The 26747-nt window shown below is 42.0% G+C and overlaps 1 protein-coding gene across 1 annotated transcript in view; it reads left to right on the forward strand.

Annotated features, from left to right (window-relative positions):
* Positions 1-26747, forward strand: part of CNTLN (centlein) — a 969919-nt gene that overhangs the window by 151377 nt on the left and 791795 nt on the right. The window contains exon 3 of the mRNA XM_053702639.1: positions 8393-8477. Within this exon, the coding sequence (XP_053558614.1) occupies positions 8393-8477 (85 nt within the window). The remainder of the gene's footprint in view (positions 1-8392; positions 8478-26747) is intronic.

The raw sequence follows: 26747 nt of genomic DNA on the forward strand, positions 1-26747 counted from the left end.
AATCTTTGAGTGGGTACAGAATTTGTCTCTGATGTGCTAAGTCTAGGCTGGAAATTAAAGGTTCCCATTTGTTTAGGAAGTGTCTTGTCCGTATTGTGATGTCTCCCTGTGTGTCTACTTGTTCACGGGTCATCTGCTGATGTAGTTCTAGTTTAAGATGTGTTAGGGTTGGTGGGTCGGGCACTATCCACTTCTGAAGGATTAGTTTTCTAGCAAACAGTATGACATTGTGAATAAACGCTGTATGTTTTTTTATATCTGGCTGTGTGTGGAGGAATATGACTGTGGGTATATTCAGCTCTATGTTCCCTCCAGTAACTTTCATTGCCCATCTACGTGTCATGTGAAATAAATGTGATAACAAAAATCATAAAAGGAAAACCAAATAAAGTTCTGAATCAAGGATATGTCTGTGTCCTCTGGATGAGTTTTTCAGCTTGTTAGCATTCCTCAGTGAGATCCCATAAAAAAGGAAACAGAAAATTGCAACATAGTGTGAATCTGTAATGGCACTTTGAGGAAGTAGTTGTTTTGTAACAAATGACTACTCACATTTGTTGGAGCTTTCCACTAAGCTCAAGGATATGCGCACTCCCACTTTATACTGATGGGAAAACAGTACACTAGGCAAAACTTGGATACAAATTTATTTTAAAATATATAAAAGCGTCACATAAGCCTTGATAACACCACAATGTAAGGGTACAAAAGCAGATATGCTGTAACAAATGCTTCAAATCGCCAAACTTGCAAAGAGGTAAATGGATCAGCAGGAGTGTGACCGCTGAAACCAAAACCTTTTTAGTAGCAAGACAATAGCGCTAAGCCCCCAGGTGTCCTGGCTAGTGTAGAGACGCAATAAAACTCAATATAGAACAGTTCAGTTCCGACGTACGTTTCGCTGGTATGCTTTGTCAAGTTCCACGTGTCATGTTCCAGAATTTCGTAAGTTTTGGACATTGCCATATCATATGAAGTATGTTGGGGTTTGGGTGTGAACATTTTTGGCATAACCCCGAGGTTTCGGGACTCCACCTGTGAAACATCTTCGGTGTTATGTATGCGTTGTGTAATAGTTTCGTATGCGACTCTCGGATGTCATTTGACAGGGATGCTTTTTTCACCTTTAAAACACTATTTTCAATGATTTGGTCTGCAACTGGCTGTTCAGTCCGTGTACTCCATGTATACTGGAGTTGGTCTCTGGTGGTCGTGTTAGTCACAGTTTGGAGTGCTTTGTATGTATGTGAGATTGAAGTCAGTCCTCCTCTTGTCAGGGTCAGTAGCTTGTAGACTTCGCAATTAATATCCGGTAAGTCTCCCGCTCCTAAAAGGCTCTGTGCATAGTGTCTTATCTGCAAGAATGCAAAATGGTGCTTATTAGGTAGATTGAAATCTAATTGTAGGTCAGCGAATGTTCTGATTGATTTCTGGTCTGGTGTCAGGATCTGTTTGATAGTAGTCAATCCCCTCGCTTCCCACTGTTTAAAAGGTAAGGTGGTGAAACCCGCCTGGAAATTTGGATTTCCTCGCAGGGGTAGGTATACAGTATGTTTATGTGTTATTCCAAAAGCTTTGCAAATCTTCCACCACGCTCTGATAGGTTGGAGGAATATAGTATTGTGTCTCACTATTTCGTCTAATTGTGTGCGAGTCATATGTGGGAGCATTTTCAAAGACCACGGAGCAATAAGCTCCGTCTCTAATCCACTATTAGTGAAGACATTTCTGTCCAGGAACCAATCCATTACATATTTAGCCAATGCTGCCCAGTTGTAATATTCAATATTTGGGAGTCCAAATCCCCCCATCTCCGGTGTGCATGTCATTTTGCGATATCCTATTCTGTGTCGTTTCCCTTTCCATAGAAAGTGCAGTATGTCTCTGTTTAATGCCTGGAGGTCTTGTTTGTGTATGAGTTCTGGTAGCATTTGTAGTGTGTATAGCAGTTTTGGAAACAGAATCATTTTAATTAGTCCCACCCTTCCCGACAGTGTTAGTGGTAGCGGTGTCCAATTTAGTAGTGTATTCCTTAACTCTTTGAATAATGGCCGATAGTTATTGCCATACCACTGTTTGGGGTCTCTGGATAGAATGATACCTAGGTACTTAAATGTATTACTTACGATGTTGAAATTGTCTTGCAATGGTTCTGCTGGCGTTTTATTCCGCAGCCATAACAACTCTGATTTGTCTTTATTTATACAATATCCTGAGATTTGGCCGAATTCAGCTATAATGCGCATTAAAATAGGGATATTCTGTCTGGGCTCTCTTGTGTATAGAATCATGTCATCTGCCAAAAGGGATAAATGTAGAGTTTCTTTACCTATAGTTAACCCTTCCGTGTTTGCTCTGATTTTTATTGCTAATGGTTCAAGCGCCAGGTCAAAGAGGAGAGGGGAGAGTGGGCATCCCTGTCTCGTGCCCCTCTTTAGCAGGAATGGTTTCGATGGTTCACCATTGACTAGGATTGCTGCTCGGGGTTCTCTGTAGATGGCATGAGTGGCTGTCATGAAGTCGCCCTGTATCCCGAATTTCCCAAGAGTTGTGAATAGGTGGTCCCACAGTATCTTGTCGAACGCTTTTTCAGCGTCTACCAGTAATATATAAGCGTCTTCTCCCCTCTGTTCTTCCTCTTGATTGTTTTCCCCCCAATAGTGTGATAACACTAGTTGCAATTTTCTTATGTTCTTAACTGAAGATCTACCCTTAATAAACCCCGTCTGGTCTTCATGTAACAAGTCTGGTAATATCTCTGTCAGTCTATTGGCTAAAATTTTTGTAAACAGTTTATGGTCCGAATTGAGTAGTGAAATTGGTCTGTATGAAGATGTGAGTAATAGATCTCTGTCTGGCTTGGGTATAACAGTCACATTCGCTTCCGTGAATCTATTTGACATATCTGCTCTCCCTTTCATAATAGCGTTGAACATTAGAGTGAGTGTCTCCGCTACCTCTCCCTTGATCATTTTATAGAACTCTCCCGGTAGACCATCCGGTCCCGGGGTTTTCTCTAAGGGCAAAGCGTCAATGGCTTTAACAACCTCCAAGGAGCTTATTGGGTTATTTAAGTTATGTAGCTGTACCTCCGTTATTTGTGGGAGGGCCATGTCTCTCCAGAAATTTTGTTTCGTTTCCTCACCCACCTCTTGGGAGCTATATAATTTGGAATAGTAGTCTACAAATGCTTTATGTATATCTTCTCCCTTCGTTAGTATTGTTCCTTTTCTCTGTATGGCGGTTATAGTGTTAGGTTTCCTGGCTAGTTTAGTGATCTTTGCTAGTAATTTACCTGTGCGGTTCCCATAACGGTAGAATTTAGCTTGCATCCGATTTTGGGCTCTGACTGCTGTCTGAATAAGGTGAGTGTCCCTGAGGGTTTTGATGTCTTTGTATTTTATTCTGTTCTGCTCTGTCGGGTGTCTTAGATATTGGTTTCTTGCATTTAGGAGTTGGCGCAGAAGTAGGTCTCCCCTCCTTCTACTGATTTTAGTTGTTCTAATTGTGTAAGTTGTGATCCCCCCTCTTAGTACCGCCTTTGCCGTTTCCCAGAACAGTGAGATGTCATTTAAGTGTTGCACATTAAGATCCTTGTAGACTAGCCACTCTCCCACCAAGTGCTTACGTAGGTTGAGGTCGTGGTATAGGTGTGTGGGGAATTTCCACCCGCACCTCCTTCTTTGGGGGGCGTCAGTAGTTAGATCTAGTGTCACAGGAGAATGGTCTGAGATGGTTATGGGATCTATTCTAATGTCCCCTACTCTAGCACATAACTGACTTGAGATTAGGAAATAGTCTATCCGGGAGAGTGTGGTTTTAGATGGGTGTGCACATGTGTAGTCTCGTGCCTCTGGATTTCTCTCTCTCCAGACATCTGAAAGATCTAAACTATTTCTAAAGTTTTTAAGAATTAAAGTTTCTCTCCTAGATCCCGACCATGGTTAGTTTGGTTTTGTGTCGCTATTGGGGTTGCGGAATCTATCCGCTGGTGTCTGCGGAGCTATATTGTAGTCTCCACCCACTATAATAGGTAGGTCTGAGAATTGAATAAGCTTGCTTTGAAGATGTGTTAGAAATTGTCTTTTCTGTGTCTGCGGGCCATAGACCCCGCAGAGTATTAGGTATAGTGTATCTATCTTTAGTTTTATAATCAGATATCTACCTTCTGTGTCCGTGATCACCTGTGAGATGTCATAGGTCAGTCCCTTGTGGAACAGCATTGCAATCCCTCTCGCTCTTTTCTTTTCGTATGATGTGTAAAACACTTCTCCCACCCAGCCCTGTTTAAGCTTTTGGTGTTCTATTTGCGTGAGATGTGTTTCTTCTAGTATGGCAATGTCAGTTTTTTTTGTGTTTAACTGTCTCAGTATCGCCTTTCTTTTAATGGGGGATGTTATCCCCCCTACATTCCATGTGGTGATTTTCATTTTTCTTAATGTGAGTATCTTGTACTGTATGGGTATCTCAATTTGTCAAGGTTGTGAAATATGACGTGTCTTATGTAGTTGGTGGGGTATTGCGTGGTAAACTGTACTTACTGTTCTATGCAGTGTCGAGAGTTTGTCTATTCTCCCCTGAGGAAGCGCCCTGGGAATTGATGTTGTCGATCTATCACTGAAATAGATAATAATAAGCAGTCTGGCTAATAGCTATAAACTTTTTCCTTGTTTTAAAACTTGTGTAAAGAGGATAAATTCAAATAACAATTCACAACAATATAATAAGCAATAAACAATTTCTCACATCCCCTTCCCCCCCCCCCCCACTTGTAAAGGATATAGTTTTGCATGTCTTTTAATTTAAAGAGCTTCACTCTGTTACTTCTGAGGCCTTGATAACTGTCTTTGTTTTCCTTTTTTTTTTAAGTATCAGCCGGCTGATCTTCGCGCTCTTGTGGTTGACGCTGCCTATTTTCTCTCTGTAGATGTAGTTTGAGTTGGTTTGGTGACTCAAAGAACAGGGGGCCATTGGCTGTTTGAAGTCTCAGCCTCGCCGGGTATAAGAGGGCTGCCATTCTGCCTTGCTCTATAAGTTGCTTTCAGTAGGGTGTAAATTCTTTTCTTCTGGCTGCAACTGTTGCTGAGTAGTCTTGGAATAAATATATTCTTCGGCCCTCGTATTCCAATGATCGAGCCCTTCTATAGGCCTGTAGGATCGCCACTTTGGCTTTGAAATTAAGGTATTTCACCATCACCTGGCGTGATTGTTGATTATTTTCTCCTTGTTTTCGTGGGTCCCCCACTCTGTGTGCTCTCTCCACTACGCATGGGAGGCAGGACTGAGGCATATGCAGCAGCTTTGGGAGGATGTTTTCTGCGAATTCTGTTAACTCCGAACCCGGGACGGATTCAGGGACTCCTACAATTCTTAGGTTGTTTCTTCTCGACCTGTTCTCCAAGTCGTCAATCTTCACCCACAACCTCTCATTTTGTTGTTGCAGTGTTCGAATGTTGGTTTCCGTTTCTCTTTGACGGGTTTCTCCTTCTGCCACTCTCTGTTCTACCTGCGTTAGTCTGCCGTTAAATGACTTAACCTCAGTTGTAAGCGAGTCCATCCCTGTTTGTAACTGCTGAATTTTTGGTAGGAACAACGCAGATATCTGTGTGACAATTGGGTGGGTGTCCATAGAGTTAGAATTTGTCAAGGCTTCCGCCTCCATTGAGGTCTGTGGTGTCTCTATATGACTCTTTTTTTTTCTCTGCGTTTTTGAGTCTCTGTCATTGTCCCTGTTGTTTTTATATAGGAGTTATAATACTTTTGCATGCAGCTTTGATATTTTGTCAGTCGACTTCGCCAGTACTGTGATTCCCCTGTGCCGGAAACACCACTAGTTTGCTGTTTTCCTCTATTGTTTTTCAGGCCTCAAAATAGGTTTGAATGCAATTTCACTGTGATGCTTGTTAAGCGCTGGGTGGGTAGGGTGGGGACAGGCCTGTGCCCTCTAGCCTCTCATGGTGTGGTAGTCTGTGGTAACTCTTAGAAATATATAGGTTTCAATGTCTCAAAGTTCATACTCCTCCTGTCCCCTATGCAGCTTTACACACTCTATGTTATTTCAAGTTTTACAGACAATGTTTTCCCTGGGGTTGGGGAGTGACGTGCCGAGGGTTAGACAGCGTGTGTATTAGTGTTCCCCTGCGTGTCTGGGTCTATCTCCAGTGTCTTTAGCTCAAATATCCTCTAGGTCTTTGAGGGCTGTGCACGGTAAGGAGGTCAACACTCGTATAGTCTGGTATCACCTTCTATTATTTTCAGGCTTAAATCGCACTAGTGTGCAGTGAGGAGATGTCGCCAGCTTCTTGTTTATGTGCGCAACAGTGGGGCAATATGGCGGCGTTCCCGCCGTTAGCGAAGTGTCTAACTCTGTGTCCCACACTGCGCTAACAGTGTCCGGGTTCGTGCCCGTGTTATGGGGTCTTATTACCTCGCTCCTTGTGCTGTCTGGAGTCACTTTTGTTGCCCCTGTCTGGTTAGCGTCCTCGCGGCTACAGCCGCTACTCACGATCACTCCGGTCGAGTTCTGCTTCTCCGGTAGGGGATTCAGCTGTCAGAATCCCTGCTGGCGTATGTCCGGGCAGTGAAGGGTGTCCCTGCCAAGGGTGTCAGCTTTTTCTGGGGCGATCTGAGGGGTTTTTCCCCGTTAAGTAGCTGGAAGCAGCGGAGCTCTTTTTCTCTGCTTCTGCTCTCTCCGCCCTCCTACCGGAAGTCCCAGATGTTTAATTTTTTAATTGGTAATTTTATTATTTTATTAGAATAGTAATGTTAGGTTAATTTATAGTTTAATGTTAGGTTTATTTTTCTTTCACAGGTAAGTTTTTATTTTAAGATAGTTATATTGTAATTTTAAGTTAGGGGGGTGTTAGGTTTAGGGGTTAATAGTTTAATTTTTAATAACTTTATAACAGTGGAGGCGATGTCGGGGTGCGGCGGATTGGGGGTTAATATATTTAAATAGTGTTTGCCATGTGGGTGGGCGGTAAATTAGTGGTTATTAGGTTTATTTAATAATCGCAATGTGGGTGGGCGGCAGATTAGGGGTTAATAAGTTTTAAATAGTATTTGCGATGCTGGAGGGTGGCGGTTTAGGGGTTAATAGGTCCTTTATTGGTGTTAGTGTATTTTGTAACAGTTTAGTTATGAGTTTTGTGAAACATTTTTGTTTTGCAAAATACATAACTACTGCTCTCAGATGGCGGTATGGATCGTGTCGGTATATGCAGTAACGCAAGCTTTTTAGCCTGAACGCACAACCTGTAATACTGGCGCTATGAAAATCCCACAGAAAAACATAATTTTTTTTGAGTGTGTAATGGATGTTGCGTTACAGGCTAAAATGCTTGCGGTAAAGCTATACCGACACGACTCGTAATATGCGTTCCTGGCTATTTTTTCAGCTTTAAAAGCAATACCACAACACTTGTAATCTAGCCGTATGACCGGTATAAAATTGCAGATTACAATAATCAAAACACATTTACATGAATCATAAAGGAAAGACGGACATTTCTGTGAGTCACTGTTATTTGTAACTCACCTTTACACAAGATTATCCATATAGATGAGTTGAGGGGAGGAATCAGAAGTTTGTGCATATCATATGCATTATTGAGTTTCCTTAGTCTGTTTCATGAATACAAGCACTCTTTCTCTAAATAAGTTCTTTCTTAAATAACTCTAACATTCTAGCCTCCAACCTGAGATTATGGCCCCTGGTCCTGATGCTCCTTTTTTATTAAATGCTTTCAGTCCCAGTTTTATTAAATACATTAACGCACATGAATATCTCTATCATCACCTATTTTACGTCTCTCCTGTAAGCTATACATATAAGGCATACCATCTTTTTTTTGTTCCCCTTTACAAGTTAGTAGCTAAACCATCATGCTATCCTCACTCCTCATGAAATAGATACTTTGTGTTTTTTTTATTGAAGATTATAAGGAAATCTCCTAAGAAAAAAACATCCATGTTAGTTTTCATACACGTTTGGGTAACTGACTTCTTTTAAAAATGTTCTGGTGCATATATGATTTACTAAATATATATATATATATTAAATATAATAGTAAAATATGATATTGTGCATACACATTTACATACAAAATGCATTCCAAACCACATAAAATGTCATTCTGTTTTCTAAACAAAAGGTACTCTAGCATATGTCTAATAATTAGCCGCATTTAGAGAAAAATTAAATTGTCATAATAATTGTAGTTAATAATTAGCTGTCTTTTGCCATATGCACTGGGAATAATTTTGTTGGGCTTGTCAGAAATAGATGACACAATTTTCTGTGCTTTACAGATTTGTCATCATGACATTATTATCCGAATAATTAACTACAAGTTGAATGAAATGCTCATCACAGATGTATTTGTTCTTTTAGGGAGAAAATTAAATCGGAGGCAAAAGACCGAAAAGTGCTAGAAATTCTTCAAGTTAAAGATGGCAAAATACAGGAACTGGAGAAGGTTTGTGCAGAAGTATTTTTATCACTTGCATTTTATGTTTATTGAAACTGCAATGCCAATTTTTAAATATAATATTGGTAATGTAAATGTGTAAGCATTATTCAGAAGATGTTACATTATTTCAGACCATTAATGGTGTACATAATGAAAAGTCGGTTATAGAAGCAAGCCAAGGGTCCTTGATAGTCTGTCCTTAAAACTGTGTGTAAGTACTTGTCGGCCATGAAGATCAGTGTGTAAATAGTTCCAAGCTTTTATAATATAAGCAAAATTACAAGCTTGTGCATTATTAACACAATTCTTTGCATGTGTGAGAGTAATACATAATTTAGAAATCTGTGTTCTCCAAAGAACATTTTACCAGCCAGGGGGCATTATGAAGTAGCCAGGTGAGGATGTGTAATATTTTGCAATAGAATAACATTTTCTGTTAGTTTTAAATGTTACTTTTTTCCTTTCATGATTCAGATAGAACATGTAATTTCTCTTGTTAAGTGTGTTCAGTCCACGGGTCATCCATTACTTATGGGATATATTCTCCTTCCCAACAGGAAGTTGCAAGAGGATCACCCAAGCAGAGCTGCTATATAGCTCCTCCCCTCACATGTCATACCCAGTCATTCTCTTGCAACTCTCAACAAAGAAGGAGGTCGTGAGAGGAGTTAGGAGTTTTTTACTTATTCTTCAATCAAAAGTTTGTTATTTTAAAATGGCACCGGAGTGTGCTGTTTTTTCTCTCTCAGGCAGTATTTAGAAGAAGAATCTGCCTGCATTTTCTATGATCTTAGCAGACGTAACTAAGATCCACTGGCTGTTCTCGCACATTCTGAGGCGTGGGGTAACTTCAGAAAAGGGAATAGCATGCGGGGTCCCCTGCAAATGAGGTATGTGCAGTAAAATATTTTCTAGGAATGGAATTGACTAAGAAAACACTGCCGATATCCATATGATGTAAGTACAGCCTAAAATGCAGTAGTAGCGACTGGTATCAGGCTGGTAAATGTATGCACAGTAGAGTTAATTTCTAGGTACTAGAATTTGACTGAAAAAATACTGTTAATACTGAAATAATGTATGAGCCTTAACTGCAGTAGAAGCGACTGGTAGCAGGCTTATTGATAACTTTACACAACATCTGAAATATTGTTTTTTAAAACGTTTGCTGGCATGTTAATCTTTTGTGAGGTACTTTGGTGATAAATCTCTTGGGGCATGATTTTTTCCACATGGCTAACGTATATTTCTGCATAGAAACCGTTATAGCTGGTCTCCCACTGTTGTAATATGAGTGGGAGTGGCTTTTGTTAGCGCTTTGTTGCGCAGTTAAAATTCAATCATAGTCTTCCTGTTTTCCTCCTCCTTGATCCAGGACGTCTCCAGAGAGCTCAGGGGTCTTCAAAATTTATATTTGAGGGAGGTAATCAGTCACAGCAGACCTGTGACAGTGTGTTTGACTGTGATAAAACTGTTAAATTGATTATCCGTTTTTGGGTATTAAGGGGTTAATCATCCTTTTGCTAGTGGGTGCAATACTCTGCTAATTTCATACATTTAATGTAAAGATTTGGTTGCTATAACTGAATTAGTTCATTGTTATTTCAACTGTAATTGTTTTTGGTGTTTTTAAACGCGCTTTTACATTGCTTGAAAAATTTCTGAAAGTAATTTCCAAGCTTGCTAGCCTCATTGCTAGTCTGTTTAAACATGTCTGATACAGATGAATCTGCTTGTTCATTATGTTAAAAAGCCAATGTGGAGCCCAATAGAAATGTGTACCAATTGTATTGATATTACTTTAAATAGAGGTCAGTCTTTACCGGTAAAGAAATTATCACCAGACATCGAGGGGGAAGTTATGCCGCCTAACTCTCCTCACGTGTCAGTACCTGTGCCTCCCGCTCAGGAGGTGCGTGATGTTGTGGCGCCAAGTACATCAAGGCCCTTACAAATCACTTTACAAGATATGGCTAATGTTATGAAAGAAGTATTATCGAATTTTCCTGAGTTAAGAGGCAAGCGCGATAGCTCTGGGTTAAGGACAGAGCGCGCTGATGACACGAGAGCCATGTCCGATACTGCGTCACAATTTGCAGAACATGAGGACGGAGAGCTTCATTCTGTGGGTGACGGATCTGATCCAGGGAGACCGGATTCAGAAATTTCAAATTTTAAATTTAAGCTTGAGAACCACCGTGTATTGCTAGGGGAGGTGTTAGCGGCTCTGAATGATTGTGACACGGTCGCAATCCCAGAGAAGTTATGTAGGCTGGATAAATACTATGCGGTGCCGGTGTGTACTGACGTTTTTCCTATACCTAAAAGGCTTACAGAGATTATTAGCAAGGAGTGGGATAGACCCGGTGTGCCCTTTTCCCCTCCTCCGATATTTAGAAAAATGTTCCCAATAGACGCTACCACACGAGACTTATGGCAGATGGTCCCTAAGGTGGAGGGAGCAGTTTCTACTTTAGCTAAGCGCACCACTATCCCGGTGGAGGATAGTTGTGCTTTCTTAGATCCAATGGATAAAAAAATAGAAGGTTACCTTAAGAAAATGTTTGTTCAACAAGGTTTTATATTACAGCCCTTTGCATGCATTGCGCCCGTCACTGCTGCGGCGGCTTTCCGGTTTGAGTCTCTAGAAGAGGCTATTCGCACAGCACCATTGGATGAGATCATGAACAAGCTTAAAGCACTTAAGCTAGCTAATGCATTTGTTTCGGACACCGTTGTGCACTTAACCAAACTAACGGCTAAGAACTCCGGATTTGCCATCCAGGCGGGCAGAGCGCTATGGCTTAAATCCTGGTCAGCAGATGTGACTTCTAAATCTAAATTGCTTAATATTCCTTTCAAAGGGCAAACCTTATTCGGGCCCGGCTTGAAAGAAATTATTGCTGACATTACTGGAGGTAAGGGTCACTCCCTTCCTCAGGATAGGGCCAAATCAAAGGCCAAACAATCTAATTTTCGTGCCTTTCATAATTTCAAGGCAGGAGCAGCATCAACTTCCTCCGCCCCAAAACAGGAAGGAACTGCTGCTCGTTACAGACAGGGTTGGAAAAGCAACCAATCATGGAACAAGGGCAAGCAGGCCAGAAAGCCTACTTCTGCCCCTAAGACAGCATGAAGGACGTGCCCCCGGAAACGGATCTAGTGGGGGGCAGACTCTCTCTCTTCGCCCAGGCTTGGGCAAGAGATGTCCAGGATCCCTGGACATTAGAGATCATATCTCAGGGATACCTTCTGGACTTCAAAGCTTCTCCTCCACAGGGGAGATTTCATCTGTCAAGGTTATCAACAAACCTACTAATGAAAGAGGCATTTCTACAATGTGTACAAGACCTCTTAGTAATGGGAGTGATCCACCCAGTTCCGCGAACGGAACAAGGGCAAGGGTTTTACTCAAATCTGTTTGTGGTTCCCAAAAAAGAGGGAACCTTCAGACCAATCTTGGACCTAAAGATCTTAAACAAGTTCCTAAGGGTTCCATCGTTCAAAATGGAAACTATTCGAACCATCCTAACCATGATCCAAGAGGGTCAGTATATGACAACAGTGGACTTAAAGGATGCCTACCTTCACATACCGATTCACAAAGATCATTATCGGTACCTAAGGTTTGTCTTTCTAGACAGGCATTTCCAGTTTGTAGCTCTTCCCTTCGGGTTAGCTACGGCCCCGAGAATTTTTTTTCTAAATGCTTGCCGTGTCCTTCATTCCATTCCAAGGCCATCGGTAGCTCAGTGCATGGAAGTAATCGGCTTAATGGTCGCGGCAATGGACATAGTGCCATTTGCGCGCCTGCATCTCAGACCACTGCAATTATGCATGCTAAGTCAGTGGAATGGGGATTATTCAGATCTGTCCCCTCTACTGAATCTGGACCAGGAAGCCAGAGATTCTCTTCTCTGGTGGTTGTCGCGGGTTCATCTGTCCAAAGGAATGACTTTTCGCAGGCCAGATTGGACGATTGTAACAACAGATGCCAGCCTACTAGGCTGGGGCGCAGTCTGGAACTCCCTGAAGGCTCAGGGATCGTGGACTCAGGAGGAGAAACTCCTCCCAATAAATATTCTGGAATTAAGAGCAATATTCAATGCTCTTCTAGCTTGGCCTCAGTTAGCAACACTGAGTTTCATCAGATTTCAGTCGGACAACATCACGACTGTGGCTTACATCAACCATCAAGGGGGAACCAGGAGTTCCCCTTGCAATGTTAGAAGTCTCAAAGATAATTCGCTGGGCAGAGTCTCACTCTTGCCACCTGTCAGCTATCCACATCCCAGGCGTGGAGAACTGGGAGGCGGACTTTCTAAGTCGCCAGACTTTTCATCCGGGGGAGTGGGAACTTCATCCGGAGGTCTTTGCTCAACTGATTCATCGTTGGGGCAAACCAGAACTGGATCTCATGGCGTCTCGCCAGAACGCCAAGCTTCCTTGTTATGGATCCAGATCCAGCGACCCGGGAGCGGTGCTGATAGATGCTCTAGCAGCTCCTTGGGGTTTCAAGATGGCTTATGTGTTTCCTCCGTTTCCGTTGCTGCCTCGATTGATTGCCAGGATCAAACAGGAGAGAGCTTCGGTGATTTTGATAGCGCCTGCGTGGCCACACAGGACCTGCTATGCAGACCTAGTGGACATGTCGTCCTGTCCACAATGGTCTCTGCCTCTGAGGCAGGACCTTCTAATTCAGGGTCCTTTCAACCATCCAAGCCTAATTTCTCTGAGGCTGACTGCATGGAGATTGAACGCTTGATTCTATCAAAGCGTGGTTTCTCGGAGTCGGTTATTGATACATTAATACAGGCTCGGAAACCTGTTACCAGAAAGATTTACCATAAGATTTGGCGTAAATATTTATACTGGTGTGAATCCAAGAGTTACTCATGGAGTAAGGTCAGGATTCCTAGGATATTGTCTTTTCTACAAGAGGGTTTTGAAAAGGGTTTATCTGCTAGTTCGTTAAAGGGACAGATTTCTGCTCTGTCTATTCTTTTACACATATGTCTGGCAGACGTTCCAGACGTTCAGGCTTTTTGTCAGGCTTTGGCTAGGATTAAGCCTGTGTTTAAGACTGTTGCTCCACCGTGGAGTTTAAACTTAGTTCTTAAAGTTCTTCAAGGTGTTCCGTTTGAACCCCTTCATTCCATTGATATTAAGCTGTTATCTTGGAAAGTTCTGTTTTTGATGGCTATTTCCTCGGCTCGAAGAGTCTCTGAGTTATCTGCCTTACATTGTGATTCTCCTTATCTGATTTTTCATTCAGACAAGGTAGTTCTGCGTACTAAACCTGGGTTTTTACCTAAGGTAGTTTCTAACAGGAATATCAATCAAGAGATTGTTGTTCCATCATTGTTTCCTAATCCTTCTTCGAAGAAGGAACGTCTTTTACATAATCTGGATGTAGTCCGTGCCCTGAAGTTCTACTTAAGGGCAACTAAAGATTTTCGACAAACTTCTTCTCTGTTTTTTGTTTATTCTGGACAGAGGAGAGGTCAAAAGGCTTCGGCCACCTCTCTCTCTTTTTGGCTTCGTAGCATAATTCGTTTAGCCTATGAGACTGCTGGACAGCAGCCCCCTGAAAAAATTACAGCTCATTCCACTAGAGCTGTGGCTTCCACCTGGGCCTTTAAGAATGAGGCCTCTGTTGAACAGATTTGCAAGGCTGCGACTTGGTCTTCACTTCATTCCTTTTCAAAATTTTACAAATTTGACACTTTTGCTTCTTCGGAGGCTGTTTTTGGGAGAAAGGTTCTACAGGCAGTGGTTCCTTCTGTTTAATGTTCCTGCCTTGTCCCTCCCATCATCCGTGTACTTTAGCTTTGGTATTGGTATCCCATAAGTAATGGATGACCCGTGGACTGAACACACTTAACAAGAGAAAACATAATTTATGCTTACCTGATAAATTTATTTCTCTTGTAGTGTGTTCAGTCCACGGCCCGCCCTGTCTTTTTGAGGCAGTTCTAAATTTTAATTAAGACTCCAGTCACCACTGCACCCTATAGTTTCTCCTTTCTCGTCTTGTTTCGGTCGAATGACTGGATATGACATGTGAGGGGAGGAGCTATATAGCAGCTCTGCTTGGGTGATCCTCTTGCAACTTCCTGTTGGGAAGGAGAATATATCCCATAAGTAATGGATGACCGGTGGACTGAACACACTACAAGAGAAATAAATTTATCAGGTAAGCATAAATTATGTTTCTTTCATGTAATTAGCAAGAGTCCATGAGCTAGTGACGTATGGGATATACATTCCTACCAGGAGGGGCAAAGTTTCCCAAACCTCAAAATGCCTACAAATACACCCCTCACCACACCCACAAATCAGTTTTACAAACTTGGTTGGAGGATCAATTTACCAAAAAGTTTGTTGATTCCTCAGACAAGGGTAACCTTTTTAGGTTTCCTGATAGATTCAGTGTTCTTGATTCTGTCTCTGACGGACAAGAGGCGTCTGAAATTGGTTTCAGCTTATCGAACCCTTCAGTCTCAATCATTCCCTTCGTTAGCCTTATGCATGGAAATTCTAGATCTTATGACTGCTGCATTGGACGCGATTCCCTTTGCTCTTTTTCACATGCGACCTCTTCAGCTCTGTATGCTGAACCTGTGGTGCAGGGATTATACAAAGATATCTCAATTAATATCTTTAAAACAGATTGTTCGACACTCTCTCTGACGTGGTGGACAGATCACCATCGTTTAGTTCAGGGGGCTTCTTTTTGTTCCTCCAACCAAGACTGTGATCTCAACAGATGCAAATCTGACAGGTTGGGGAGCTGTATGGGGGTTTCTGACAGCACAAGGGGTTTGGGAATCTCAGGAGGTGAGATTACCAATCAACATTTTTGGAACTCCGTGCAATTTTCAGAGCTCTTCAGTCATGGCCTCTTCTAAAGAGAGAGTCGTTCATTTGTTTCTAGACGGACGATGTCACAACCGTGGTATATGTCAATCATCAAGGAGGAACTCACAGTCCTCTGGCTATGAAAGAAGTCTCTCGAATACTTGTATGGGCGGAATCCAGCTCCTGTCTAATTTCTGCGGTTCATATCCCAGGTATAGACAATTGGGAAGCGGATTATCTCAGTCGCCAAACACTACATCCGGGCGAATGGTTTCTTCACCCAGAGGTATTTCTTCAGATTGTTCAAATATGGGGACTTCCAGAAATAGATCTGATGGCTTCTCATCTAAAGAAGAAGCTTCCAAGGTATCTGTCCAGATCCAGGGATCCTCAGGCGGAAGCAGTGGATGCATTGTCACTTCCTTGGAAGTATCATCCTGCTTATATCTTTCCGCCTATAGTTCTTTTTCCAAGATTCTAAAGGAACGTTCGTTTATTCTGCTGGTGGCTCCAGCATGGCCTCACAGGTTTTGGTATGCGAATCTTGTCCGGATGGCCACTTGCCAACCGTGGACTCTTCCGTTAAGACCAGACCTTCTATCGCAAGGTCCGTTTTTCCATCAGGCTCTCAAATCCTTAAATTTGAAGGTATGGTGATTGAACGCTTGATTCTCAATCATAGAGGTTTCTCTGACTCTGTGATTAATACTATGTTACAGGCTCGTAAAACTGTATCTAGGAAGATATATTATCGAGTCTGGAAGATTTTCATTTCTTGGTGTTTTTCTCATCATTTTTCTTGGCATTCTTTTAGAATTCCTAGAATTGTACAGTTTCTTCAGGATGGTTTGGATAAGGTTTGTCTGCAAGTTCCTTGAAAGGTCAAATCTCTGCTCTTTCTGTTCTTTTTCACAGAAAGATTGCTAGTCTTCCTGATATTCATTGTTTTGTACCAGCTTTGGCTCGTATAAAACCTATTATTAAGTCAATCTCTCCTCCTTGGAGTTTGAATTTGGTTCTGGGGGCTCTTCAAGCTCCTCCGTTTGAACCTATGCATTCGCTGGACATTAATTACTTTCTTGGAAAGTTTTGTTTCTTTTGGCCATCTCTTCTGCTAGAAGAGTTTCTGAATTATCTGCTCTTTCTTGTGAGTCTCCTTTTCTGATTTTTCATCAGGATAAGGCGGTGTTGCGAACTTCTTTTAAATTTTTACCTAAGGTTGTGAATTCTAACAACATTAGTAGAGAAATTGTGGTTCCTTCATTGTGTCCTAATCCTAAGAATTCTAAGGAAAACTCGTTGCATTCTTTGGATGTAGTTAGAGCTTTGAAATATTATGTTGAAGCTACTAAGGATTTCCGAAAGACTTCTATTCTATTTGTTATCTTTTCCGGTTCTAGGAAAGGTCAGAAGGCTTCTGCCATTTCTTTGGCATCTTGGTTAAAATCTTTGTTTCATCATGCCTATGTCGAGTCAGGTAAAACTCCGCCTCAAAGGATTACAGCTCATTCTACTAGGTCAGTTTCTACTTCCTGGGCGTATAGGAATGAAGCTTCAGTTGATCAGATTTGCAAAGCAGCCACTTGGTCTTCTTTGCATACTTTTACTAAATTCTACCATTTTGATGTGTTTTCTTCTTCTGAAGCAGTTTTTGGTAGAAAAGTACTTCAGGCAGCTGTTTCAGTTTGATTCTTCTGCTTATCATTTCAGTTTTTTTCATTATAAGATTTAAACTTTATTTTGGGTGTGGATTATTTTCAGCGGAATTGGCTGTCTTTATTTTATCCCTCCCTCTCTAGTGACTCTTGCGTGGAAGATCCACATCTTGGGTAGTCATTATCCCATACGTCACTAGCTCATGGACTCTTGCTAATTACATGAAAGAAAACATAATTTATGTAAGAACTTACCTGATAAATTCATTTCTTTCATATTAGCAAGAGTCCATGAGGCCCACCCTTTTTTGTGGTGGTTATGATTTTTTTGTATAAAGCACAATTATTCCAATTCCTTATTTTTTATGCTTTCGCACTTTTTTCTTATCACCCCACTTCTTGGCTATACGTTAAACTGATTTGTGGGTGTGGTGAGGGGTGTATTTATAGGCATTTTGAGGTTTGGGAAACTTTGCCCCTCCTGGTAGGAATGTATTTCCCATACGTCGCTAGCTCATGGACTCTTGCTAATATGAAAGAAATGAATTTATCAGGTAAGTTCTTACATAAATTATGTTTTTTTTATCACTATGCCTTTCCTCTCTTTCAGGCTCCTCAGGCCTTTCTTTTCGGCATGTGAGAGATTATGCCTTTGGGTACTGCAATCTGCTTTTAATTTGACCAAATCCTCTTCTACCCTCTTGTGGAAACTTTCCAAAACTTCCCCTCTGCAATGGATGGGGTAAACTTTGGATTTGTTCCTAAACCCTGTGTGACTCCCCTTATTGGAAGTGGTCCCCATACTCTCTCTTTCCAGATGGCTCAATGTTAGGAGATCTATAGTGTCTTTATAGAGAAAGCAGTCATTAAATACCTCTCTTTTCTCTGTCTCTAATGTATCCGTACACTCTGGGATTTCTTCACTGTGGTAAAATTTCTTGATGGTTAAATTTCGCACAAACCTATTAACATCCAAGAGTGTATCGAATGCCTTAAAGTCAGTAGCAGGAACAAAGTTTAGACCCAATTCTAGAACCTTCATTTCTTCAGAGCTCAATTCTATACTTGTTAGATTAATGACCCTCATATTTTGTATTTGTTTTGTTTGCCTTTCCTTAGGGAATAGTGTTCCTGCCTGGCTTGTTGTTCTTTGCCTTTTCCTTTTCCTCTTCCCCTTCCCCTTCCCTCTCCTATCCCTCCACCCCGTCCTCTGTCCTCTACCTCCCGAGGTAGTGTATCTGCTGGTAGTGAATATTTGTTTACTCTATTACCTCCTCTACCTCTATTCTTTAGAATACCCACTACCCCTGTAGAAGTGTTACTGTGGGTGGATTGGTGAGGGGTACTATCGCTACCCAAAGATGTACTTGGAACTGGACTCTCATTAAATGTATGCTGGGGTCCCTCTTCTTCAGAGGAACCCCCACTTATAGCATAATCAACATAATCATCTCTTAAATCATTATCTTCACTCTAATCTGTGTTAACAAAAGTCACTTGTCTCTTTCTCCAACATTGGCGTGTCCGGTCCACGGCGTCATCCATAACTTGTGGGAATATTCTCTTCCCCAACAGGAAATGGCAAAGAGCACAGCAAAAGCTGTCCATATAGCCCCTCCCAGGCTCCGCCCCCCCAGTCATTCTCTTTGCCGCTCTGAACAAGTAGCATCTCCACGGAGATGGTGAAGAGTATGTGGTGTTTAGTTGTAGTTTTTTATTCTTCTATCAAGAGTTTGTTATTTTAAAATAGTGCTGGTATGTACTATTTACTCTGAAACAGAAAGAGATGGAGATTTCTGTTTAAAAGAGGAGTATGATTTTAGCAGCAGTAACTAAAATCAATTGCTGTTCCCACGCAGGACTGTTGAGCTGAGAGAACTTCAGTTGGGGGGAACAGTTTGCAGACTTTTCTGCTCAAGGTATGACTAGCCATTTTTCTAACAAGACTGTGTAATGCTGGAAGGCTGTCATTTTTCCCTCATGGGGATCGGTAAGCCATTTTCTTAGACTTAGAAAGAATAAAGGGCTTATTATGGGCTATTAACTGGTGGACACTCTTAAGGGCTAAATCGATTGTTTATTTAAGTTATTTTTGAAAGTTTGAAGTAATTTTCACACTTTTATTGTTTGGGGAACGTTTTTATCGCCAGGCACTAGTTTAGACACCTTCCCAGTCAGGAAGGGCCTTTCACTATAGTAGGCAGAGCCTCATTTTCGCGCCATTATTGCGCAGTTACTTTTGAGTACAGTGCATGCAGCTGCATGTGTGAGGGTCTGGTATCCACTGAAAACGTTCCTAGAAGGCTTGAATTGGTATCGTATACCACCCTGGGATTGGTGAAGTCGCAACAAAGGCTGTGGCTGGGACTGTATTGGGGTTAAAATTGCAAACGGCTCCGGTTTCCACATTTTAAGGGTTAACAGCTTGAAAATTGGGGTGCAATACTTTGAATGCATTAAGACACTGTGGTGAAAATTTGGTAAAGATTGGATAATTCCTTCATAGTTTTTCACATATTCAGTAATAAAGTGTGCCCTGTTTAACATTTAAAGAGACAGTAACGGTTTTCTTTTAAAACGGTTTTTGTGCTTTATTAACCAGTTTAAGCCTGTTTAACATGTCTGTACCTTCAGATAGATCATGTTCTGTATGGAAGCCAATGTGGTTCCCCCTTCAAATATATGTGATAATTGTGCCATAGCGTCCAAACATAGTAAGGACAGTACTGTCACAAATAGTAAGGTTGCCCAGGATGATTCCTCAGATGAAGGAAGTAGAGATAGTTCTACATCATCTCCTTCTGTGTCTATACCAGTTATGCCCGCGCAGGCGACCCCTAGTACTTCTAGCGCGCCAATGCTTGTTACTATGCAACAATTGACGGCAGTAATGGATAACTCCATAGCTAATATTTTATCCAAAATGCCAGCATTTCAGAGAAAGCTCGATTGCTCTGTTTTAAACACTGTAGAGCAGGAGGGCGCTGATGATAATTTTTCTGTCATACCCTCACACCAGTCTGAAGTGGCAGTGAGGGAGGGTTTGTCAGATGGAGAAATTTCTGATACAGGAAGAATTTCTCAGCAGGCAGAACCTGATGTTGTGACATTTAAATTTAAATTAGAGCATCTCCGCGCATTATTAAAGGAGGTGCTATCTACTCTGGATGATTGTGACAATCTGGTCATCCCAGAAAAATTGTGCAAGATGGACAAGTTCCTAGAGGTCCCGGTGCACCCTGATGCCTTTCCGATACCTAAACGGGTGGCGGACATAGTGAATAAGGAGTGGGAGAAGCCAGGCATACCTTTTGTCCCTCCTCCTACATTTAAGAAATTGTTCCCTATGGTCGACCCCAGGAAGGACTTATGGCAAACAGTCCCTAAGGTCGAGGGGGCGGTTTCTACACTAGCCAAGCGCACGACCATTCCTGTTGAGGACAATTGTGCTTTCAAAGATCCTATGGATAAAAAATTGGAGGGTTTGCTTAAAAAGATTTTTGTACAGCAAGGTTACCTCCTTCAACCTATTTTGTGCATTATTCCTGTCACTACAGCGGCGTGGTTCTGGTTCGAGGAACTGGAAAAGTCGCTCAGTAGGGAGATTCCGTATGAGGAAGTCATGGACAGAATTCACGCACTTAAGTTAGCTAATTCCTTTATTTTAGACGCCGCTTTGCAGTTAGCAAGGTTAGCGGCGAAAAATTCAGGGTTTGCAATTGTGGCGCGCAGAGCGCTCTGGCTAAAGTCTTGGTCGTCGGATGTATCTTCCAAGACAAAATTGCTTAATATCCCTTTCAAGGGTAAGACCCTTTTTGGGCCAGAATTGAAAGAGATTATTTCAGACATCACTGGGGGAAAGGGCCATGCCCTCCCACAAGATAGACCTTTCAAGGCTAAGAATAAGTCCAATTTTCGTTCCTTTCGCAATTTCAGGAACGGACCGGCTTCCAACTCTGCAGCCTGTAGACAAGAGGGTAACGCTTCCCAGACTAAACCAGCTTGGAAACCAATGCAAGGCTGGAACAAGGGTAAACAGGCCAAGAAGCCTGCTGCTGCTGCTACCAAAACAGCATGAAGGGGTAGCCCCCGATCCGGGACCGGATCTAGTAGGGGGCAGACTCTCTCTCTTTGTTTAGGCTTGGACAAGAGATGTTCAGGATCCCTGGGCACTAGAAATAGTCTCTCAGGGTTATCTTCTACAATTCAAGGAACTACCCCCAAGGGGAAGGTTCCACATGTCTCACTTATCTTCAAACCAAATAAAGAGACAGGCATTCTTACATTGTGTAGAAGACCTGTTAAAGATGGGAGTGATACACCCAGTTCCAACTGTGGAACAAGGTCAGGGGTTTTACTCAAATCTGTTTGTAGTTCCCAAAAAAAGAGGGAACTTTCAGACCAATTCTGGATTTAAAAATTCTAAACAAATTTCTCAGAGTTCCATCGTTCAAAATGGAAACCATTCGAACAATTTTACCTACAATCCAGGAGGGTCAATATATGACTACCGTGGATTTAAAGGATGCGTATCTACATATTCCTATCCACAAAGATCATCATCAGTTCCTAAGGTTCGCCTTTCTGGACAAACATTATCAGTTCGTGGCTCTCCCATTCGGGCTAGCCACTGCTCCAAGAATTTTCACAAAGGTGCTCGGGTCCCTTCTAGCGGTTCTAAGACCAAGGGGTATTGCAGTGGCACCTTATCTGGACGACATTCTAATCCAAGTGTCGTCTCTTTCCAAAGCAAAGGCTCATACAGACATTGTTCTAGCCTTTCTCAGATCTCACGGGTGGAAGGTGAACGTAGCAAAGAGTTCCCTGTCTCCGTCGACAAGAGTTCCCTTTTTGGGAACAATAATAGATTCTTTAGAAATGAAGATCTTCTTGACAGAAGTCAGAAAGTCAAAGCTTCTAAACGCTTGTGAAGTTCTTCACTCTATTCTGCAGCCTTCCATAGCTCAGTGCATGGAAGTAGTAGGGTTGATGGTTGCAGCAATGGACATAGTTCCTTTTGCTCGAATTCATCTAAGACCATTACAACTGTGCATGCTCAAGCAGTGGAATGGGGACTATATAGACTTGTCTCCAAAGATTCAAGTAGACCAGATGACCAGAGACTCACTCCGTTGGTGGTTGTCCCAGGATCACCTGTCTCAGGGAATGAGTTTCCGCAGACCAGAGTGGGTCATTGTCACGACCGACGCCAGTCTATTAGGCTGGGGCGCGGTCTGGGATTCCCTGAAAGCTCAGGGTTTATGGTCTCGGGAAGAGTCTCTTCTCCCAATCAACATTCTGGAACTGAGAGCGATATTCAATGCTCTCCGGGCTTGGCCTCAACTAGCGAAGGCCGGATTCATAAGATTCCAGTCAGACAACATGACGACTGTAGCTTACATCAACCATCAGGGGGGAACAAGGAGTTCCTTGGCGATGAGAGAGGTATCCAAAATCATCAAATGGGCGGAGGATCATTCCTGCCACCTATCTGCAATCCACATCCCAGGAGTAGACAACTGGGAGGTGGATTATCTGAGTCGTCAGACTTTCCATCCGGGGGAGTGGGAACTCCACCCGGAGGTGTTTGCCCAGTTGACTCAATTATGGGGCATTCCAGACATGGATCTGATGGCGTCTCGTCAGAACTTCAAGGTTCCTTGCTACAGGTCCAGATCCAGGGATCCCAAGGCGGCTCTAGTGGATGCATTAGTGGCGCCTTGGTCGTTCAACCTAGCTTATGCGTTTCCACCGTTCCCTCTCCTTCCCAGGCTTGTAGCCAGGATCGAACAGGAGAAGGCCTCTGTGATTCTGATAGCTCCTGCGTGGCCGCGCAGGACTTGGTATGCAGACCTGGTGAATATGTCATCGGCTCCACCATGGAAGCTACCTTTGAGACAGGATCTTCTAATACAAGGTCCATTCGAACATCCAAATCTAGTTTCTCTGCAGCTGACTGCTTGGAAATTGAACGTTTGATTTTATCCAAGCGTGGGTTTTCAGATTCAGTGATAGATACTCTGGTCCAAGCCAGAAAACCTGTGACTAGAAAGATTTACCATAAAGTATGGAAAAGATATCTGTTGGTGTGAATCCAAGGGATTCTCCTGGAGTAAGATTAAAATTCCTAAGATCCTCTCCTTTCTCCAAGAAGGTTTGGATAAGGGATTGTCAGCGAGTTCTCTAAAAGGACAGATTTCTGCTTTATCTGTCTTGTTACACAAACGACTGGCAGCTGTGCCAGATGTACAAGTTTTTGTACAGGCTTTGGTCAGAATCAAGCCTGTTTACAGACCCTTGACTCCTCCCTGAAGTCTAAATTTAGTTCTTTCAGTTCTTCAAAGGGTTCCGTTTGAACCCTTACATTCCATAGATATCAAGTTACTATCTTGGAAAGTTCTGTTTTTGGTTGCTATTTCTTCTGCTAGAAGAGTTTCTGAATTATCTGCTTTGCAGTGTAATCCACCCTATCTGGTGTTCCATTCAGATAAGGTTGTTTTGCGTACCAAGCCTGGTTTTCTTCCAAAGGTTGTTTCCAACAAGAATATTAACCAGGAAATAGTTGTTCCTTCTTTGTGTCCGAATCCAGTTTCAAAGAAGGAACGTTTGTTACACAATTTAGATGTAGTCCGTGCTTTAAAGTTCTATTTAGAAGCAACAAAGGATTTCAGACAAACTTCTTCTTTGTTTGTCGTTTATTCTGGTAAGAGGAGAGGACAAAAAGCTACTGCTACCTCTCTTTCTTTCTGGCTGAAAAGCATCATCCGATTGGCTTATGAGACTGCCGGACGGCAGCCTCCTGAACGAATCACAGCTCACTCTACTAGGGCTGTGGCTTCCACATGGGCCTTCAAGAACGAGGCTTCTGTTGATCAGATATGTAAGGCAGCGACTTGGTCTTCTCTGCACACTTTTGCCAAATTCTACAAATTTGATACTTATGCTTCTTCATAGGCTATTTTTGGGAGAAAGATTTTGCAAGCCGTGGTGCCTTCTGTTTAGGTAACCTGATTTGCTCCCTCCCTTCATCCGTGTCCTAAAGCTTTGGTATTGGTTCCCACAAGTTATGGATGACGCCGTGGACTGGACACACCAATGTTGGAGAAAACAGAATTTATGCTTACCTGATAAATTACTTTCTCCAACGGTGTGTCCGGTGCACGGCCCGCCCTGGTTTTTTAATCAGGTTTGAAAAATTTCTTTCTCTATACACTACAGTCACCACGGAACCCTATAGTTTCTCCTTTTTTTCTCCTAACCGTCGGTCGAATGACTGGGGGGTGGCGGAGCCTGGGAGGGGCTATATGGACAGCTTTTGCAGTGCTCTTTGACATTTCCTGTTGGGGAAGAGAATATTCCCACAAGTTATGGATGACGCCGTGGACCGGACACACCGTTGGAGAAAGTAATTTATCAGGTAAGCATAAATTCTGTTTTCCTTGTTCCAGTAATTGTCCCTTTGCTCCCATTACAGTCCCTTTCTTATGTTTGTTCTTCCTTGACTGCCTCATTCTCCTAGGGTTCTGTGAGTTCCACTGGTATACTCTATTGTTGGTGTAATCTTCAGTGTCCCTTAAGTATTTGCGATATTTCAATTTATCCACCTCTTTCTTCAGGTCATCTATCGTCATCCTCAACATAGAATCTAATTGTTCATATTGTTCATGATCAACAAATCTGTTAAGATCTCTCTGAATGTCTTTGATAAATCTCCTGGTTTCCTCTAATTTCTGATCTTTGTACTTGATTATTCCATTCATCAACCTAATGGAACATTCTGTGAGAATTTCGTTCCATTCACTTATGAACCATTCCTCTGTTACTTGAAAGGAGGGATACTTCCTGATCCTGAGACCCCTTGGCACCATTTTCATATCTATGTATTTTTCTAAAGATCTTTTATGCCACCAAATCTGGTATTCTTTTGTAAGAGTCTTTTCTATTAATAAAAATACATCTGAAATATCTTTGGTCTGGGTCTCAGGATTAAAAATATCTTTAAGTGTTGGTCTGTGTCTCTCAATGTCTTCTAGACTTGTCAGGGAGTAAAAGTTACTGCATGTAGCTACTCTATCATCCATAATTGTTGCTGTCGAATGCACTTATCTTGTTTTCAATTTTAGTAGTGTATCAACAGTTTGAATAATGCTTTCTATAACCACGTTATATCATAAACGTATGTATACATATATACTTGAGGAGCTCATTTAACTTGACACTTGCATCGTATAGTTCAACATTATGTTATCACACAAGTATTAGCAACCTTGAATAATTCCCTTTGAGAATAAATGTTAAGGTACTTGCCACTTCATCAATGTGATTACCTGTCAAATTTCCGGACTCCCAGCCTGTGAACTTGAAGAGAATGTGTAATGTAGACAAGAAGTTGTTCCACTGGCTTGTGAGTATCCGCGCTGCTATCGGTGACTGAAAGAAATTAAGACATTTGTTCTCACCTCTGTTCGTCTCTTCTGTCTTACCCCTTTCCCGTTGGATCCTCAGTGCCCGTTCTCACTGCTCCGTAGCGGTTGCAGGATTCTTCCGACGGCGTCTGACTTCACTCCCTCGTGACTGTTCCTGACCTATGGCGGGGCAGACTTGGCGAACAGTTGTCCAGGCAACTAACAGTTTACACCGGTCTTGGCAGCAAAAGAATGCAAGTGTATACCCGGAGCTCCCTCAGGTAAACCCGGGCTAAACGCCCTATAGCAGCACACAAAGGCCCTCTCCTTGGCCGGAATGATTAAAAAAATGTGTAAGAAATGCCGCTTTGGTAAAAAATGGTGGTAGCTTTATTCAAACAATTAAAATACTTAGTGCTATCGTGCAGTTAACTTTAAATAGAGAATAATATGTCACAGAAACAGGCCAGACTGACACGTTTCGGCTCTGATGCCTTATTCATAGACTATATTTGCTCAATCTTCCTGTGGGGCTTTAAATGCCCCCTCACAATCTCATTGGTCGCCTGAAGCTGTGAGTTATCTCTCTCCTCCCTCTTACTTGCCAGATACTGGAATTTCACTTTAAACACACGCAGACCAGCAGGTCTCAGTATTAAAGATGATGTAATACATTTCTGGGAGTAATCGTATTGGACATGGGGCCAGATACACGCCTGACTGTCGTACATATAGTTAAATCACATGAATAATGGAAGGTATCTTGGTATGATATTATATATATATATATCTGTTGTAAGAGAAAGATATTGACATAAAGTTTGACAGTAGTAAGGTGATGAAATCTGGCTCCATGCCCCAATAAAACATGAATGAATATATATGTATGATAAATCACTGAACCAAATTAACTACCCATTCTCACTTAGGAATATCTATCAATATTTGTTTATCTAGATTAACTGTTACCTAGCATTCTAATAATCATGACAATTTAGGATAATACTGGGAGTTGGCATCCAGTACCCAAACTAAGCATTGACAAACAAACAATTGGTGCAGACACAAAAAGAGTGGTTTCTGTAGCTAACACCCAGTACTAATCTCAAAAGCCTGCATTTAACGATTTGAATATTGCAGGTCCCAGGACGCAAGATGCCCCTAGATTAAATAATGAAATAGAGTGCGAAGTGTTAACTATCAGATGAGATTTTCAGCTTTTGAATAGACAAGTGAGTAAGGAGGTGCGTTAAGAGGTGTGTAGTGGGAGTCTTATTGAAACCAATGTCTGACAAGTAAGAGGGAGGAGAGAGATAACTCACAGCTTCAGGCGACCAATGAGATTGTGAGGGGGC

The sequence above is a fragment of the Bombina bombina genome, chromosome 2 (assembly GCF_027579735.1).
Source record: "Bombina bombina isolate aBomBom1 chromosome 2, aBomBom1.pri, whole genome shotgun sequence".
Classification (NCBI taxonomy): Eukaryota; Metazoa; Chordata; class Amphibia; order Anura; family Bombinatoridae; genus Bombina; species Bombina bombina.